General features: G+C 42.5%; 1 protein-coding gene across 1 annotated transcript in view; it reads right to left on the bottom strand.

Annotated features, from left to right (window-relative positions):
* The window catches only part of RFTN2 (raftlin family member 2), a 60,175-nt gene that overhangs the window by 22,448 nt on the left and 18,441 nt on the right, over positions 1-19,286 (bottom strand). Inside the window, exons 4-7 of the mRNA XM_019939205.3 lie at positions 18,461-18,740; positions 15,286-15,489; positions 6,480-6,601; positions 4,814-4,917 (exon numbers count right to left, since the gene is read on the bottom strand). Of these exons, the coding sequence (XP_019794764.1) occupies positions 4,814-4,917; positions 6,480-6,601; positions 15,286-15,489; positions 18,461-18,740 (710 nt within the window). The remainder of the gene's footprint in view (positions 1-4,813; positions 4,918-6,479; positions 6,602-15,285; positions 15,490-18,460; positions 18,741-19,286) is intronic.

The following is a 19,286-nucleotide window of genomic DNA, read 5'->3' as shown; positions in this document are numbered from 1 at the left end:
CTGGTTAACCTTCCCCCCCAATTCTATGCAGAATTCTCCTCTGCTCCAGCCCCTTCATGAACACACACGTACCCTTAGCTTGAAACTCCCCTAGTTTTGCTGTTCGGGGGAACACTGCTTTGGGAAAGATCCCCCATGTTCTCCTTACTTGCTGCAAGTAATAAATCCTTCCTTCTCCTGATCTTGGCTTGGTTGTATATTTTGTCTTGACACCTACCAGGAGGCGAACCCAGTTTTCGGGTAACAGGTATAATTCCCTGTGCTGTACAGTATATCCCTGTTGCTTATCTATTTTAAATGTAACAGTTTGTATCTGTTAATCCCATAAGCCTAATTTGTTCCTCCCTCTTTCCCTCTTCCCTTTGATAACCACAAGTTTGTTTTCTATATCTAACAGGATATATTTGCGTAAGGAAAGAAATGAGAGGAAAATACATTACGTAGAGACCATTCAAGTTTTGGCTTAGGTGATAGAAGAGTAGAAAAAATTGAAATGACTTAAGACATTATGGTTTTATATGAGTCAAAAATATTTAAGGAAGAAAGTTTTCACTGGCAGTAGTTCTAAGTTATGTTTTAAGACATGTGGGCCCAAAAAGAAAGATGATAACATTAGTTTCTCTGGGTATGAGCATAACGTGTAAGCATGTATCTTTATAGCGTCATTATTTATTTCTGTCCCTTTTATTGGCTTGTAATACTCAGTGATGATTTTGTATACAGTGAACTACAGTATTGACATTTTCTGAAATATCCTGATTTAGGACAGGCCAAGCCATCATGCTTTTACAATTGGCTTCAACTTCTTAGGGATTCTGGTTCTGCGAAAGGATTAAATCCTGTCTAATAGCTCTAATTTATTAGCCTAGTATGCACAGGCCCTGCATTATCTTGCTTAATCATCAACATAATCCAGTGAAGTTGATATTGTATCATTTTCCAGATGAGGAAATTGAGACTCAAAGAGGTCCCCCAAATCATATGGCTGGTAAATGGTGAAGGTGTAATTCAAATGAGATCTGCTTAGCTCAAAGCCTGGACCATTCTTCTAGTTTCAGAAACTAAAAACTTTCAGGCAATATCCCCCACCTGGACCAAGATGAACTGCACGTAATTTTTTTTTTTTTTTTTTGTGGTACGTGGGCCTCTCACTCTTGTGGCCTCTCCCGTTGCGGAGCACAGGCTCCGGACGCGCAGGCTCAGCGGCCATGGCTCACAGGCCCAGCCGCTCCACGGCATGTGGGATCTTCCCGGACCGGGGCACGAACCCGTGTCCCCTGCATCGGCAGGTGGACTCTCAACCACTGCACCACCAGGGAAGCCCACACGTAATATTTTTATTTACATTTAAAGATGACCTGGCTCATGAAAGAATGCTGGTTGTGGTCCATGAACTCACAGAAATGATAAACCATCTTTGAGGAAGGAATCAGTCCATCTGAAGAGTGTATTAAAGGAAAAATAAGACAAATAAAGACATGGAGCTGCAGCAAGGGGACAAAATGGATGAAGAGGAAAAAGAGAAGAAAACCATGTCTCAAACCCCAAATTCCGCAGGACAGGACTATGGTGCAAAAAAGGGTTTACCAGAAGTTGCCCTCAGTGTTCCTTTTTACCTGATATCATCTGCACGAAAAAGTTCTGGTGGAAAGTATTGTGGTACCTGCCCTATAGCCCTGCATCCCTGAGGGGTCCCCTGGCAGGACTCTTGCAGTTTACCAGAAAAATGTTCCATAGTTCACAGTATCAGGGTCAGTTCTTCTGGATGCTGGCTCTTAAGAATTCACAACCTTCTAGATTAGAAAAGAGTCTGGAAAAATATGTATCAGCCTTTTATCATTGGTTATTTTATAGTTATTATATATAGTGGTATTAAATGTTGAGAAATGTTTACTTCCCATGTTAAAAAAAAAAAAAAGATGACCTGGCTGAAGGTGATTCCTATCCTGTGTGCACTGGAGCAGCTAAGACCAGCATGTGACTGTCATAGGGTCAGCATATTTGGACAAGAAGAAAAAGGCCCTGCCTTGTGTGGAGGCTTGTGCCAGACACTGGTGGGTGGGGCTGGGTGACGAGGCTGCTAGCTGCAGGGCCTTGGAGGGTCCTGGTAGCCCCTTTGCTAATTTTTTTTTTCTTTTTTGGCTGTGCCCCGCACGGCTTTTGGGACCCAAGTTCCCTGACCAAGGATTGAACCTGGGCCACCACAGTGAAAGCGCTGAGTCCTAACCACTGGACGGCCAGGGAATTCCTGCCCCTTTGCTATTTTAATTGCACGTAAGATGAGCCTTCACAAGGAGGGCCTGAAAGGTCCAGTCTGCCTCCACGGTGTCTTGGTGGATACCAGGGGTACTGAAGAAGCTGGGAATGGTGGTGAGGCAGTGGTGCTACCTCTGCTCCAAGGATAACATACAGCCACTCCTCACTCCAGTGAGCCGCCTAATCACTTGGTCCAGCCTGTGACCTTACGCAGTTTGACACGCAGGACAAGGTGGTCAAGCCAAGCATGGCTCCAGGCTCCACCACCCTTCCCCATCACAGTATACTTGAGACCTCTTCCTTCCCACCTTTGGTCTCAGTCTTGTTCTCATTCCCAAACCAAGCAGGAGATGCTCAAGGAGTGCCAGACCGTGTTCTATGGCTCAGCATCCAGCCTATTAGTCTTGCCATCTAATCTAGTGCCTAGTGAGTCATTCTCGTCACTTTAGGAAATATTTAGACTCATGGGAACAGAAGCCCTGAGTGAATAGGAGGGAGGAATGAAAAATATATTTTTCATTGGGGAAAAAGGAACATGAAAGGTTCAGAACTCAGAGCACTTTTAGAAACGGTTAACTATAATGGGCCAATGAAACCCTAAATGTACACCTAGGAGAACCACCGAAAAGAGGTGAGGAGGCCAAATACACAAGTTATTCGGAGGGAGGGTAGGGAGTGGGATAGACCAGTGGCTTGGCAGATGGAAGATGAGGGGTGGCAGCGAAGTGGGATTTCTTTCTCTCTCTCCTGCAAAGATCCTCAAATGTTGATGAGCTTCTGAAGCTTGTGAAAATGGAGATTCATGGACCCTACCCTCAAAGCTTCTGACTGTCCCATTGGGATGAGCCTCTGGCATGGGTGTGTTCCTAGGTACTTCAGAGCATTCATATAGCTTGGTCTGAAGACCAGATCTTGAGAATTACTGCTGTACTGTGATCTGACAGGTATGTCACAGATTTTTAAAAGTTGGGTAATAATTCAGAGAGTTGTCACTCACAGTTTGAGAACAGTTACCAATAAATCTCTGAGAAGAAAAGCACGTTAATTGCTTTGCTTACTTCTAACCCCTCCTTTTAAAGCTTGAGTGTCTTTACTCTGTATCCATTCTTATCCCTCTCTCCACCTGAAGAAGGTGTGGCTTTATTATAGAGCCATGTCCATCAAATGTTTTTAAAGTCTGTGGGGAGGTAGGGTTACTGGCCAGGGGTAAAGTTGCTAAACTAAAGGGTGGATGAGACTGAGGAAAGGGGAGCTGCTTCCCTTAGCTATACGTGACAGTCAATGTTAAACCGTGGTCGACTCTGCTTAAAGGGAAGGCCCTTTATTGTCCTCTACTGTACTGTCCTCTACTATACTGTCCTCTGCAGGTAGTACCAGCCAGGCAGGGCAGCCTTGGCAGTCAGTCATTTTCTGGATGTTGCAGAGGCAACATTGCAGGGATGTTGCAGAGGGATGTTGCAGAGGGCAGAGGGAACATTTCTGAGCCCAAGGCACAGCAAAGCACTTTATACAGAGGGCTTAATTGGTCTCTCTTTCCAGACAAACAGACAAAAAATAACAACTCAGTCTTTTCCTTTCTCAGGAAAAGGAGAAAAGAAAAAGCCGGTATTTGTGAAGTGTTGGCATTTTGGCTCTAATGTAGTATTTATTTTAGTGGAAATAGCTGACAAGTCCATGCTTCAGGGGAAAGCTAACCCCCCACACTGGAGGGGAGGAATGGAAGCGGAAGCACTGACGCCCCTCCATGCCACGCTCTGGGCCTTGCTGCCTCCCTAACCCCAGCTGCGTGCTGGCCTGAAGACAGTTTCACACAGGCAGGGCAGAAGAGCAGGACAAAGGGTCCTACAGAGGGGGCTGCATTTTCTGTTTGCAGATTCATATCGGCCCAATCTTCACGCTAGGGAAGAATCGGAATCTCAAGTTGGAAAAAAGAAGGTATAGTAGTACAGTCTTTGAGGGGAGAGGCAGCCTTCTGAGTGCTGGAAGCAGCACTGAGTTGGGAGTTGGTCTACCTTGCCCCTGCTCTGGCTCTGTCCTCATGAACTCATATGCCCTTGGGAAGGAGATGCAATTAATAGCTTGTACATACACAGTCAGCCCTCTGTATCTGCAGTTCAGATTCAGCCAACTGCTGATGGAAAATATTTGAGAAAACAGTTCCAGAAAGTTCCAAAAAGCAAAACTTGAATTTTCCAGCAACTATGTACATAGCATTTACATTGTGTAGGTACTATAAGTAATCTAGAGATGATTGAATGTATACGGGAGGATGTGTGCAGGTTCTATGCAAATACTATGCCACTTTATATAAGGGACTTGAGCATCCCGGATTTTGGTATCCATGGGGGTCCTGGAACAGATCCCTCATGAATACTGAGGGATGTATATAACTCGAGGGCGTTAGATTTGCTGATCTCCAAGGCACATGAAATCAGATTAGAAGTTCAGTGAAACGCTTTTTGTAGGCATTAAATGAGCATCGTTAGGTTGAATTATCTAACAGATGAACTCTATTTGACAAGGAGATGAGAGTGTGTCAGGATACTTTCGGCATTACCTGTCATGTCTCAGTATAGGTGTGGGCAACACGCTTGTCAGGAGCCATCCAAACTCAGCCAGAGTGTGCAGGAGAGGGCCGTAATCCGTTTTGATTTCACAGCCCTGTGTGAATAAGCACAGAGTTCATAGTCTAGTGACAAAGATAACCAGCTACACAAGTGATGACAATGAGGGTGAGAGGTGTTAGGATAAGGGGAGTTCACGCTCCATTAAGTGCAATTTCACCGGCTGCAGTCTTCCTGGGCTTCTTTTCTGCTCCCTCTGCCTTCCAACCATTCAACCAAGTTAGAAACACTGGGGATCGGAGCGGAGAGAGGTTTCCATGTGGTTCTTTAAGGTTGGGGCCTACCTTCCCTCGGTCTTGCTTGGGCATCAAACTTTAATATAGGGGGGGCTCTGGGAATCTGCATTTTAAAAAGCTCCCTGGGTGATTTGGATCCAAGTAGAGTCCATACACTTTCAGAAACACTGGTGTAGGGGCTGGGAGTGAGGACAGGAATAGAGAGTGAGCATTGGGGAGTGAAAGGTGAGAAGAGCAGAGAATCTTCACTGCTTTTTACTCACTTGGAATTGATTCTTATTTGGAGCTTTATCTCTTACCCCAAATCCTTTTTTCCCCTCAACGGGATTTCCAGTTTCTTTTTCTCTTTTTTTTTTAAATTAATTTATTTTATTTTTGGCTCTGTTGGGTCTTCGTTGCTGCGCGCGAGCTTTCTCTGGTTGTGGTGAGCGGGGGCTACTCTTTGTTGCGGTGCGCGGTCTTCTCATTGTGGTGGCTTCTCTTGTTGCGGAGCATGGGCTCTAGGCACGCAGGCTTCAGTAATTGTGGCTTGCGGGCTCTAGAGCTCAGGCTCAGTAGTTGCGGCGCACAGGCTTAGTTGCTCCGTGGCATGTGGGATCTTCCCGGACAAGGGTTTGAACCTGCATCCTCTGCATTGGTAGGCGGATTCTTAACCACTGCACCACCAGGGAACCCCGGATTTCCAATTTCTTTGAAAATGACCTATGTCTCTCTAACCTTTGCAAGGCCAGAAAGGGCAAAAGTGTCCTTGAGAGAGGCTGTCAGTGAGGGCCTCGTGCACACAGCACAATATACCTGAATTCAGTCTGTACACCTCAACGGCAGTCCATTCGGTGACATCTGAATTCAGAGTGCACAACAACAGCAGCAATGTCATCTCTGATTAGGAAGGACAATGCTGTGTGTACATATTTGGCCTGGTGAGAGAAAGAACACCTTTGGATATTTTTGCCTTTGAAAGTCAATTCACATGGTTAAAAAAGTCAGTCACATTGGTTGCTTGGGTATAAAATTGACTGATTTGTTTTTTTTTTTTTTTTCAGTTTCAGCTAGTTGTCACGGCATTGTGTAAAGAGAATCTCAGTGCCAGGGGAATTTGTTTAGGACTAGAATGCTAAATCTTTGGGAATCTACTGTTATTTATGTATAGATAATTATTTTGCTATCTTTTAACAAAGCTGAACATTGAGTAAAACAAACCACCTTTAAACAAATTTGAAAGTTTGTGATGCATTCTGATGAAATTTTGAACATTGAATAAAAATGTGTTTGAAGAATACTGTATGTGTTAGGCAATGAAAACCTTTAACATGTAAAACTAAATGCAATAGTAAAGCCAAATTGTCAGAAAACTTCAGTTTACCTCAATAACTGTCCATTGTTCTACTACGATGGCATCATTTCCTTTCCTGCTGAATCCTGGAACTCCAGAGCCTTCTTCTTCATAGATAAAGAATCCTTCCAAAGATTTCGGCAAATGGTCCCCTGTGAGGAAAAACATACAATTAAGAAGAGTTGTAAATGCTCAGAGTCTCTTGGGATCATCTAAAACCTTAAATAACCCTTGTAGGAAGCTGAAGGAAAAACATATCACCTAATAAACACTTGTTTTAGGGGACTTCCCTGGCGGTCCAATGGCTGGGACTTTGCCTTCCAATGCAGGCAGGGGGTGCGGGTTCAATCCCTGGTCTGGGAGCTGGGATCCCACATGCCTCGCAGCCAAAAAACCGAAACATGAAAAAAACCAGAAGCAATATCGTAACAAATTCAATAAAGACTTTGAAAATTGTCCATATCAAAAAAAAAAAAAATCTTAAAAAACCCCCCACTTGTTTTAGGTGAATCTATGACGTCTCCCTTGAAGGTAATTTTTTTTCAAAGATCAAGACAGTTTGTTTTTTTTTAATATTTATTTACTTATTTTATTTTTAGCTGCGTCGGGTCTTAGATGCGGGCTGTCTAGTTGTGGCCTGAGTGCTCAGTAGTTGTGGCAGGTGGGCTTAGTTGCCCCGTGGCATGTGGGATCTTAGCTCTCCGACCAGGGATCAAACCTGCGTCCCCCTGCATTGGAAGGCAGATTCTTAACCACTGGACCACCAAGGAAGTCCCTCAAAGGTCAAGATAGTTTTATACTTAACTGAATTAAAATTAAACTGTAAACATGAAGACTACTATAACAAAAACAAGATAAAATAATATCATACAGTGAGAAGCAAGTGGATTTCCTAAGCTTAAAAAGCATCTGGAAATGACCTTCACCTTGAAATCAAATTTTGGTTTCTGTTCTATATGCTGTATGTGTGTTAATTATACTATTAAGAGAAACAACATCAAAAATCTTAATCCTTGGAATTACAGGTGTGATATTAAAACCAAGGTGACGTAAGATTACTTAAAAAAATATAAACACAGAACAATTCTTTGCTTCAATGATGCTTAAAAAAAAAAAAAAAAAAGAATGGTAACAGGAAGATCCTAAACAGAAGTCATTGTCAAAAGAATTCCTGCTGGGAAGGAAGTTTTAAGGGAGGGCCTCTCTGACATTTTTTTGAATAGCTGACAAAAACCAGCTGGCCAAAACTAAACTGATTTTATGGAAGTTCTTTTGTCTCCTATTTTGCAATAGGAGACAATTTCCCATGGTCATGTGCTGGTTAAGCATTCTAGTTTCATACAGCGTAAGGTCACATCAAAGTTTCCCTTGTTGACAATTATCTAAATAATAACCTACAAAGTTTTCAAAAGATCTATTAAGCTTAAAGATAAAAAAGACAAAAGTAATTTAAATGTAATTTTTAATTTTCATTTTTATTAATGGGCTATAGGCTTTAAGAGAAAATCACTCTTATTAGTATTTTTACATCAGTTACAGTTAGGGCAGAATATCATGAAGAATTTACATTATTCAGAGCGGTCCCCAACAATCCAGTAAAGTTTAATTGACTTGTTGGAATTGTTTTTCTAATTACAGTATATGTTCCACTTCCTTTAATGTACTTGTCTACTGTCATACCAAAGTGACCGGTGGAACTAAATCTGTTTTAGATTGTAAGTTTAGAGCATCACAAGACCATCTTTAAAATTGTATATTTGGGGCTTCCTTGGTGGTGCAGTGGTTAAGAATCTGCCTGCCAGTGCAGGTTTGATCCCTGGTCCAGGAAGATCCCACATGCTGTGGAGAGCAACTTAGCCCAAGAGCCACAACTACTGAGCCTGCCTGCCACAACTACTGAAGCCCGTGCGCTTTAGGGTCCACGTGCCGCAACTACTGAGCCCACGTGCTGCAACTATTGAAGCCCACAAGCCTAGAGCCCGTGCTCCGCAACAGAGAAGCCACTGCAATGAGAAGCCCACGCATCGCAAGGAAGAGTAGCCCCCACTCTTCTGCAACTAAAAGAAAGCCTGTGGGCAGCAATGATGACCCAACGCGGCCAAAAATAAATAAATTTATTTAAAAAAATGTATATTTGCCTCAAGTCCTTTTTTAGAATGGGGGTATAAACTTTAAAAATAATTATATACTGTGATAATTATGTAGTTAATTGTAATCTGCTTCTTATTCACTTTAGGATTATATAATTGGAGAACTATGGGTTTTGTGGCTTTGTGTTTTTCTTGTTCTTGGTATTGAGAGTCCCTAGTACTTCTAAACTTCTTTTGGTTTAAAAGAATAAAAGTATGGTAGACTCATACACTGCAATACTACCAAGAATAAAAAAGAAAGACTCACCGGTATGCAACAACATGGATGAATTTCAGAGATATTATGTTGAGCAAAAGAAGTGAGATGAGAAAGAATACATACTGTATATTTCAACTTACATGAAGTTCAAAAACAGGCAAAATTAATCTATGGTGCTGGAATTCAGAATAATGCTTGTCGCTGTGTGGGAGGGTATTGATTGGGAAGGGCCATGAGGAGGCCTTCTGGGATTTTGGAAATGTGTATCTTTTTTTTTTTTTCTCATTTTTTTCAATTTTTTTGAGATATAATTGACATATAAGGAAATGTTCTTATCTTGAACATTTGTGTTCTATTCTGCGGTACACATAAGATTAATGCACATTACTATATGTATCTTATACTTCAGTTAAAAACAAAAGACCTGCCTTCTCACTTTAGAGCTCCCCAGGTTCCCTGGCTAGCTTTCTTAGGGACCATGCCAGTCCTTAGAGCCACAGAAGAATGATACTTCCACAGGAGAGAGTATTTCTCTCTTGAGAAATTCTCCCTAAACAGAAGTGGCAGCTAAGGAGGGTGGCAGGCAAGGCCTCATGGGGGCTGGGGGGGGTGTGACAATTTGGGTGTTTGATGTGTTAAATCTTCCAGGTATTGGGGTGAGGTGATAATTCTGAACAATTACTTAATAATTGTCCAGAACTAAGTCATCTCTTTTTTTTTTTTAAGATTTATTTATTTATATTTGGCTGCGTTGGGTCTCTGTTACTGCGCTGGCTTTCTCTAGTTGCGGCGAGTGGGGGCTTCTCATTGTGGTGGCTTCTCTTGTTGCGGAGAACGGGCTCTAGGCGCACGGGCTTCAGTAGTTGTGGCACTTGGGCTCAGTAGTTGTGGCTCACGGGTTCTAGAGCGCAGGCTTAGTAGTTGTGGCGCACGGGCTTAGTTGCTCCGCGGCATGTGGTATCTTCTCGGACCAGGGCTCGAACCCGTGTCCCCTGCACTGGCAGGTGGATTCTTAACCACTGTGCCACCAGGGAAGTCCCGTGAACTGAGTCATCTCTTAACATCACTTATCTCAGAGCTTCCCACCTTGTGTGCCTTGGCCCATTGGTGTACTTAGAAGGTGTACAGGTGTGCTAAGGCACAGGGCACCCCCTCCTGCCCAGAGCAGCCTTTCCGCTTGTACCCATGTGCCCTGCAATTTTACCATTTGCTATGTATGCATAATATGAAAAAGTAACAAAGCATTGGTCTGACCCACTGCTTCTCAAATTTTTTTTTTTTTTTTTGGCCAAATACCATCAATAGCAAAGGAAAGTACCCTTGTATCACTGAAGGATGGTCTCCAGGTACAGTTTGAAGTGACTTGGGGCAAAGCATAAGCTTTCTTTAAAGTCTAATGTTATATCTTAAAAACCCATGCAAATTTTGCATTCTATTCAAATATGTTCATATGACGTGAAAAAGCAATATTTCCTCTTCTGCTTTCTCCTACCCCCAATCTTAAAGGAATATTGACACTCTAGGAAGAGGTTTATCCTGTGAAGTTGTGTACTCCCTGGCACATAGCTGCATACCCCTAGGGTACTTTGACCCTGGTTTGCGAAGCACAAGTTTAAAGAATTTCCAGGGAATGGTTTACTTGTCTGGAAATGTGATCTTACATATTCATTTCAGCTAGATGTGACATTGACATTTCTGTAAATGTGAGGAAATGTAACATCCCATTTTAGTATTTGGGGCCAAGTGTCATTTTTGGCATTAAACTGCCCAGAGGGTGGGCCTGGGACCACGTCTGAGAAGTGGAGGGCAGGCACATATGGGAACTCTCATTCTGTATCTCTTTTATGAGCATTCTGTCTCCAGAATGCATCTCAGCCTGTTTACTGCTGCCCATCCACCATCATCTCTCTGGATCACTGCAACAGCCTCTTAGCAGCCTCCCCACTTCCATGCTTGCCCTCCATGATCCGTTTCCAAAAGTGAGGCCAAGTAAGTTATTTTTTAAATGTAGGTCAGGTCATAACTCCCTCCTTAAATCTTCAACAAATGACTTGGAATAAAAATCCTGACAGGATGGCAAGTTGGTTAAGAGCACACACTCCACCTACCTCCTACCCCTTCTAGCTGCTTGAACATGAGCCCATTATTTAAAATCTCTGTGCCTCAGTTTCTTCATCTGTAGAAGGGGAACAATCATACCTACCCCATAAGGTTGCTGCGGGGATTAAATGAGTGAATAACTGTGAAGTACTTAGAACAATGCTGGCATAGAGTAAGTACAAATATGTGTTAGTGCCTGTTGCATCATTTATATTGTTAAAATCTAGGTGGCGTGGCTACTGCTCACCTCTCCTACTTTGTCGGGAGCCATTCTCTCTTGTACACCCTGCACCAGCGACACAGACCCTTTCCCAGTTCCTCTCTCGCATCCTAGGTTTTTTTACATTTGGGGGCGTTTCCTCTGGTTCCTGAACACCAGCCCTCTCCAGGCTTCCAGTCTCAGTGTGATTGTTACCCTGTCAGAAGGGACCTCGTGACCACCCATCTAAGCTGGTTCTTCCCAGTTACTCTCATTACAATATCCTGCTGGGTAACGTCACACACTATTCTCAATTTTGAAATTAGGTATATATGTTTTGATGTCCATTACAGCCTGATGCCATGTGACTTTTTTTTTTTTTTGGCCTTGCCCTGCGTTGCCTGCAGGATCTTAGTTCCCCAACCAGGGACCAAACCCATACTCTCTGCAGAGGAAGCGTGGAGTCTTAACCACTGGGCTGCCAGGGAAGTCCCGTGGCTAGCTTTTTGAGAGGAGGGAAGATGTCCATTTTGCTCATCAGTGTAAACCCCTCATGCCTGGCCTAGGACCTGGCATATACATATATGTGAAATGAACACATACATGTTCCAGTTCTAACTGCTCATTCTGATACATCTCCCCCGCCAACTCCACACAAGCACTTTTATAGGAGTGAAGAGATTGAAATGAATATCAATTGAAGTCTGAAAAGAATTCACAAAAAATGAAAATGTAGCCTTCAGATGTGGGTATACTAAAGGTGGGAAGAGGCTGTGCTCTGAGGGTGATGGGGGCATTGGTAGGCCAGTGAAGTGTGAGAACCTCAAGTGTTGTGTGTGTATGTGTGTGTGTGTGTGTGTGTTTTGTACCACCTGGCAAAGTTGCTTATCTCATCCCTGTCAGCTGCCCCCCTGGATCTCTATATGTTCTGGTAGAATAAAGTGTTTTGTCTCTGTTGGCTCAATTGGGTAAGCCTCTTGTAGCCTCCCTTGGGTTCATTCGGAGCTTTTTGTAAGTGTGCAGAGAATTCAGCTGCAGACCAGTTTGGTGAAGGCTGGGCAGTGCTGGAGAAGGTCAGGAACAGGAGGCCACTGCAGTGAGAACCCTCAGGCCATACGAACAGCAAAAGGGTCCCTGGGTGCCTCTGCCTATGGGACTTTTCAAAGCAGAAAAGGCTTTGAAAATGGGTAGGAAAGGGCACTGAAGAGGAATTTCACAAACCTTACAACTTTTCCACCATGACTTTCCTGAAGGAGAAAACTTTTAAAAGTTTTTTTCCCCCTCTGTCTCCAGAGAATTTTATAAAGTGAGATTTATAGAATGAGATGTGTGGAGTAATATGTTTAAATTTCTGAGCAACGTTTGGTTTTTTACTTCTATTCCTCATGGTGGGCTGACTTCTGACAATATTTTGGAAGAGGATGGAAGCAAGACAAAACAAAATATGCATTGTCCCCTATGTGCTTTAGATGTCAGGCATCAGATATCCCGGAACAAAGCGACCAATTCAGCCCTGCTTCCTCTGACTTGCTTCTCACAGTGACACAGGCATTGGTCACAATTTCCCCTCCACAGCTTCCCTGTGTACTCCCAGGAAAGTCCCGAGTGACACACCCAATTGCCAGACTTTACAGACCGTGGCTCGTGGCTTGTTAGGGCTTGGCAAGGCCTGCAGAACGTCTAATGAGACATTCCAGGGCTGCTGAGAGGGAAAGACTTTCCCCCGGGCTCTCTAAATAGCTTCTGAGGCTTTAAGAACAAAAGCCCTACAGAGCCTCTGGCTGGCAACTGCTGTGGCTAATTTTATTTTCATCATCAGGCAAGGCCCAAGGCAGGGGTGCCTGAAAGACACTGTCAAAGGAGGATTTTTTTGTCTTTCCTTCAGCAGTTAGTCACAATCCAAAATTTGGAATGGATGTTTTTTTTTCTGCGGTGCCTTGAAACTTGTGAGATCCTAATTCCCTTACCAGGGATCGAACCTGGGCCCACGGCAGTGAAAGTGCGGAGTCTTAAGCACTGGACCGCCAGGAAATCACCGCCCCCCCCCCCCTTTGTTTTGAACAGCTCTAACTTAGAGTATTTGGAGTGAAGAGAAAGAGATGGGGCGGGAGGGAATATATGAAGCATAAACTGATCTTTAAAGAGATGATTCATACTAAAAGTAGTGTAGGGACTTCCCTGGTGGCTCAGTGGTTAAGAATCCGCCTGCCAATACAGGGGACACAGGTTCGAACCCTGGTCTGGGAAGATCCCACCTGCCTTGGAGCAACTAAGCCCGTGTGCCACAACTACTGTGTGCTGCAACTATTGAAGCCCGCATGCCTAGGGCCTATGCTCCTCAACAAGAGAAGCCGCTGCAATAATAAGTCTGAGCACTGCAACAAAGAGTAGCCCCCGCTCTCTGCAAGTAGAGAAAGCCTGCATGCAGCAATGAAGACCCAACATAGCCAAAAATAAATTAATTAAAAAAAATGGAAAACCTGCAGAAAAAAAACAAAAAAAGTAGTGTAAGTGCATCTAGCAAGTGGCAGGAGAAAAGATCAACCCCAGAAAATGAACTCTGACAGTGGGCAAGGCACGTGGGAGTTACTTTGTACGTACTATATCTTATTAAGTTCTCACAACAGTTAGTAGGAGTGTTTTTATCCCCCTTTTAGGAAACTGAGACTCAATGAGCTCAACTAACTTCCCCAGGTCACACAGCTCTAAGTAGAGGACACAGGATTTAAACCCTGGTCTGTCTGATGCTGAAGTCCATGCGCTTCATATCAGGTCCGGCTATTTCCATAAAAGATCAACTTGGAAGAAGTTTCCAGTAACCAAAAATACTAATAAATATTTACTGAGCACTTGCTAAGTGCCAAGCACTATGCAAGGTGATGTTTTTTTGGGTGCTCCATGGGGTGCTCCAATGAGCTAGATCCTTACTCTTGGTTGCTACTTAAAGGGACCTATTGGAACATGACTCGATAATTTTAAATAATCATCCAAAGTCTTTAGTTGTATTAGTTAAGGTATCACTAGGCTGATTTAATAATAATAGGGTTTATTGAGATCTCATTTTATTTTCTTTTTCATTCCTTCCTCTAACCTCGAGTCATGGTCCCTAACTATCCTGATTTTCATAACCTCCATCCTTCCTAATGCATTTTTCCAGTCTCCTTACTATCTTTGTTCTTTTTTTTTAGCACTAATCTCTTTTATTTTTTAAAAATAAATTTATTTATTTATTTATTTTTGGCTGCGTTGGGTCTTCCTTGCTGTGTGCAGGCTTTCTCTAGTTGCGGAGAGCAGGGGCTATTGTTCATTGAGGTGTGCGGGCTTCTCATTGCGGTGGCTTCTCTTGTTGCGGAGCACAGGCTCTAGGTACGTGGGCTTCAGTAGTTGTGGCATGCAGGCTCAGTAGTTGTGGCACACAGGCTTAGTTGCTCTGCGGCTTGTGGGATCTTCCCGGACCAGGGCTCGAACCTGTGTCCCCTGCATTGGCAGGTGGATTCTTAACCACTGCGCCACCAGGGAAGTCCCAGCACTAATCTCTTCTAAAAAACACTTTCTTTAGAAATAATTTTTGGAAAGATTTGTTTGTTTTTATGATAGACATGAATGATTACATATCCCATTGTAACTAAAAGAAGAAGGTTAGATAAAGATGAAAGATAAGGGGAAGGCATAAATAAATATAGATCAATATAATTTTCTGAACCAAAGTTTATTTTTCTATACGAATTTTAGAAGAAGTCAGGTTTAGACTGGAGGACATGGTAGGTAGTCTCCAAAATTGGGCTAGTGTAATAAATTTGGATAGTAATTGTCAAATGTCATCATAACCTCCTGATTGGGCTGCTGTAGTACATCTTACTTGGAAAATCCTACTAACTAATCACACAGGGGTTTGTCCATTTCTGATAGTCACAACCCAACAGCAAATATCACATTATAATAGTACCACATAGGATGGTTAAGCTTCTAAATTAAAGCTACAGAGTTGTGTAATAATTAGAATCTACTTTCTTAGGAATAATATCTGTCCTTTTAACTTGCTGTATAAGAAATAAGTAAATAAAATAAAATTCAAAAAAATAATATCTGTCCTTTTAGCCATTGAACTTGAGAGGCAAAAACATTTCCACCAACTCTGACACAAGGTCAAATTCTTTAGATATCAACATATCATAATATAAAACTTACCTTTAGATGTTTCCCAGCATACAAAAGAATCGATTAAAGACAAGCCTTGTTTATAATAAAATGTAGTTAACTCCAGCCAATCGGCATCAAGTGTACTAACGACAGAGCCTTTTCTCGTTACTTTCATTGACAAGATGCCTTCCTGATAGGTCCAGCAGGTTGATTCATCCTCAAAATCATTGAAGACTGTATACAACTTGTTATCTGAGGATAGGTGTTCAGAAGGAAGAAAAAAGGGGAAAACTATAATTTTATTGAAAAGATTCCTAAAATAGTTTCTTTTTTTTTTTTTTTTTTTGCGGTACGCGGGCCTCTCACTGTTGTGGCCTCTCCTGTTGCGGAGCACAGGCTCCGGATGTGCAGGCCCAGCGGCCATGGCTCACGGGCCCAGCCGCTCCGCGGCATGTGGGATCTTCCCGGACCGGGGCACGAACCCGTGTTCCCTGCATCGGCAGGCGGACTCTCAACCGCTGCGCCACCAGGGAAGCCCTAAAATTTTTTTTTTTCAAATTAATCATGAGCTATTTCAAGCACACAAACAAGCATACAGAATAATAAAATTATCCACCGTTCAGCTTTATCAAATGTTAACATTGGGCCAGGTTTGCTTCAGATTTTTTTCAAGGAAATGAGACATGGATGTACTTGAGGCTCAAGATGTATCTCTCCTAATCCTGTTCTCCAGAAATAGCTACTGTAATGAATTTGGTGTTTATTATTCTCATGCAAGTTCTTTTATTCTTTTAATACACATTTCTTTACACATAAATGATGTTTTGCAGTTTAAAAACAATGTTTTGCAGTTTAAAAAGTTTTTAAAAAATGGTATTATACTGTATGTATCAATCTATAAGTTGATTTTCCTGTTCAACATTATGCTTTTGAAGTGTAATTAATACATATAGATCTTATTCATTTAGTTTAACTGCTATATAGCATTCCCGTTTACTTTTCTCCTGTTGATGGACATATACATTATTTCTGAATTTTTGTTATTACAAACATTATTCATTCCTTGGACACATATGTGAGAGTGACTCTAGAATGCATACTTAGACATGGAACTGCTGGATCCTATACTTTACAAGTTAGCAAATTCTTAACTTGGGGGTCTATGGACCCACATTTATGGTTGTGTTTTAGGAAGTCTAACACTACTTGTGTCACAGAGTATTAGGGGTATCTGTGTTATGTGTGTTTTTCTGGGTGAGTCTCCATGGATTTCACCAGACTCTCCAAGAGGTCTCCTGTTGGTCTCCCCCCAGCCCCCATTGCTATTGCTCTCACTCCTATCCTCCAGCACCAAAAGTTAAGAACCAACCACTGCCATAGAAAAGTTATGAAAAAATACAGGGTTTTAAAATAAATAGAAAGCAGAATCTAAAGACTGATAATTAAATTAAGTAGCATACTGGATTTGAAACTTAAAAAACTTGGAACAGACACCTGATCTAATCAAAGTTAGGATGGGAACCAGCAGGAGTTTATAGGTAGCTGTGGGTGGAATATAGTGGGTAGCTCTCTGTCCACAACTCCAACAACTCTTACATTCCTAAATTTACATTCCTAAATTTTGCACTCTGCAGGAAAATCAGCGTGGTTGTTAGCTAGGGAACTGGTAGAAAAATGGGAGGGTGTTGGTGGTGGTGAGGTGGTGAGATGATGAGTTGGGAAATGCTCTGGGTCCTTTCTTTTTTTTTTTGCGGTCCGCGGGCCTCTCACTGTTGTGGCCTCTCCCGTTGCAGAGCACAGGCTCCGGACGCGCAGGCTCAGCAGCCATGGCTCACGGGCCCAGCCGCTCCGTGGCATGTGGGATCTTTCCAGACTGGGGCACGAACCCGTGTCCCCTGCATCGGCAGGCGGACTCTCAACCACCGCGCCACCAGGGAAGCCCTGGGTCCTTTCTTAAGGAGGCTGTGTTGACCGTGGTCCAGTGGGTCTCTGCCATGCACGAATATTGAGCAATCTCACCATAACCCAGAAAGCCGATGCCACCAGTGTGTGTGGCCTTAGCACCAACACTGATCAAAGGATCAGTTAATAGCAGCTAACTTAATAGTCTATTCTGTGCCAGGCACTGGGCTAAGCACTTTGTAGACATCTCATGTCTACTCACAACAACACCCTTTCTATTAAAGACACTGAGGCAGTCTGGCTGCAGACTCTTAACTCTAAGGTGTACATAATCTTTGATTTTCTTTATTAGTGCTTTTTAAAGCGTGTCTGTAAATGTATCAGAAAACTTAGAACAGTCCGAAATACATTAAAAAATACTCTCAACTTCTTGGAAGCCTTGCTAGCTGCAAAGAATAAAACTATTGTTTAAAGTTATTTAAGAATGCAGGCACGGGCTTCCCTGGTGGCACATTGGTTAAGAATCTACCTGTCAATATGGGGGACGTGGGGTTCGAGCCCTGGTCCGGGAGGATCCCATGTGCCGCAGAGAAACTAGGCCCATGAGCCACAACTACTGAGCCTGTGCTCTAGAGCCCACAAGCCACAACTACTGAAGCCTGCATGGCTAGAGCCCGTGCTCTGCAACGGGAGAAGCTACTTCCATGAGAGGCCCGCGTGCCGCAGCGGGGAGTGGCCCCTTCTTGCCGCAATTGGAGAAGGCTCCCGTGCAGCAACAAAGACCCAGTGCGCCAAAATAAATTTAAAAAAAAGAAGAATGCAGGCACTATTGTTATATTAGTTGTTTCATCATGATGTGCATTTTAATATTCTAACTGGTGATCAAATAAAGCCAATTAACTTCAAAGGTGAAAAGTGCCCATGAAATGGGAAAGGCCAAAACTAAAATTCTCACACACTGTTTATAGGGAGAAACATAAATCAGAACAGCTTTCTTTACAGAATCACTTTTTTGGTATACATGCACACCCTCCATTTTACAGAGGAGTTGGTGTATGACTAAATGGGAACCAATTTTCAACACAAAGTTTCGTTATGTGGATGGTGTCGTATGACCATGCTAGGGATAACTGTTCGGAAAACTGCCCTACCTTATTCCAGGTGCAATAATTAAAAAAAATCAAGAAAAGTTTATACTAGTTTTTTCATCTTTATAATCATTAGAGATTTAATTTGCCTCATATTTGTTTAAAAACCCTTAAAAACATATTTGTGCTAAATTTAAACTAATATTTCTATTTCTACTCATCTTGTCTGTTACCTTCTCCCTTTCTTGATTTAGAGAAACTGGGGCTGCCATCTCGTTCCATTTGACACTGTCCACTTTCATGATGTAGTTCTTCCTCAATTCCACTTTCAGATGATTGCCCACTTAATGTTCCTTCATTCCAAATTTTACAGTTTTCCTCTGAACTGTGTCTCACATGTAGTGCTGATTCTGTATCTCCATCCTGGTTGGTTCCATTGCAGAATTTAAGTGGTGGACAGTGCTGTGATATGAATCCAACAAATTTCATTCCTCTTTTAGCACCTCCATTAATCTGAAGTTTAAAAAGACACGGTAGAACAAAATGTAAACTTCATTTGCATTGATTGCTTTATCAATTAACCTTCAGGCTTATTAAGGAAATCCATTAGAAAAGGAGTAAATGGACCAGTGAAGACCCATTCATAAACAAATTAATGACCTCTAATATAGCAAGAATCCTAAAACCCTGTCACACTGTGTTGGTGGTTTCTTCAAACAGAACTGATACATTTTAGAAACTGTGAAAACAAGAATTATATTTTCGGGACTTCTCTGGTGGTCCAGTAGTGAAGACTCTGCACTCCCAATGCAGGTTTGATCCCTGGTTGGGGAACTAAGATCCCACATACTGCAGCTAAGCCCGCGCGTGCCGCAACTAGAGAAGCCTGCGCCGCAATGAAGAGCCCGCGTGCCGCAACCAAGACCCAGCACAGCCAAAATAAATAAATAAACGAACAAACAAATAAGTAAATTAATTAATTAATTTTAAAATTATATTTTCTCCAAGAGGTTACTATTTGGGAAGAACTGATAATTCCATAGCATGATTTTTGCAGCC

The sequence above is a fragment of the Tursiops truncatus genome, chromosome 7 (genome assembly GCF_011762595.2).
Source record: "Tursiops truncatus isolate mTurTru1 chromosome 7, mTurTru1.mat.Y, whole genome shotgun sequence".
Lineage (NCBI taxonomy): Eukaryota > Metazoa > Chordata > Mammalia > Artiodactyla > Delphinidae > Tursiops > Tursiops truncatus.
Note: the sequence above shows the minus strand (reverse complement) of the source record. Positions and strands in the feature narration are given on the sequence as shown.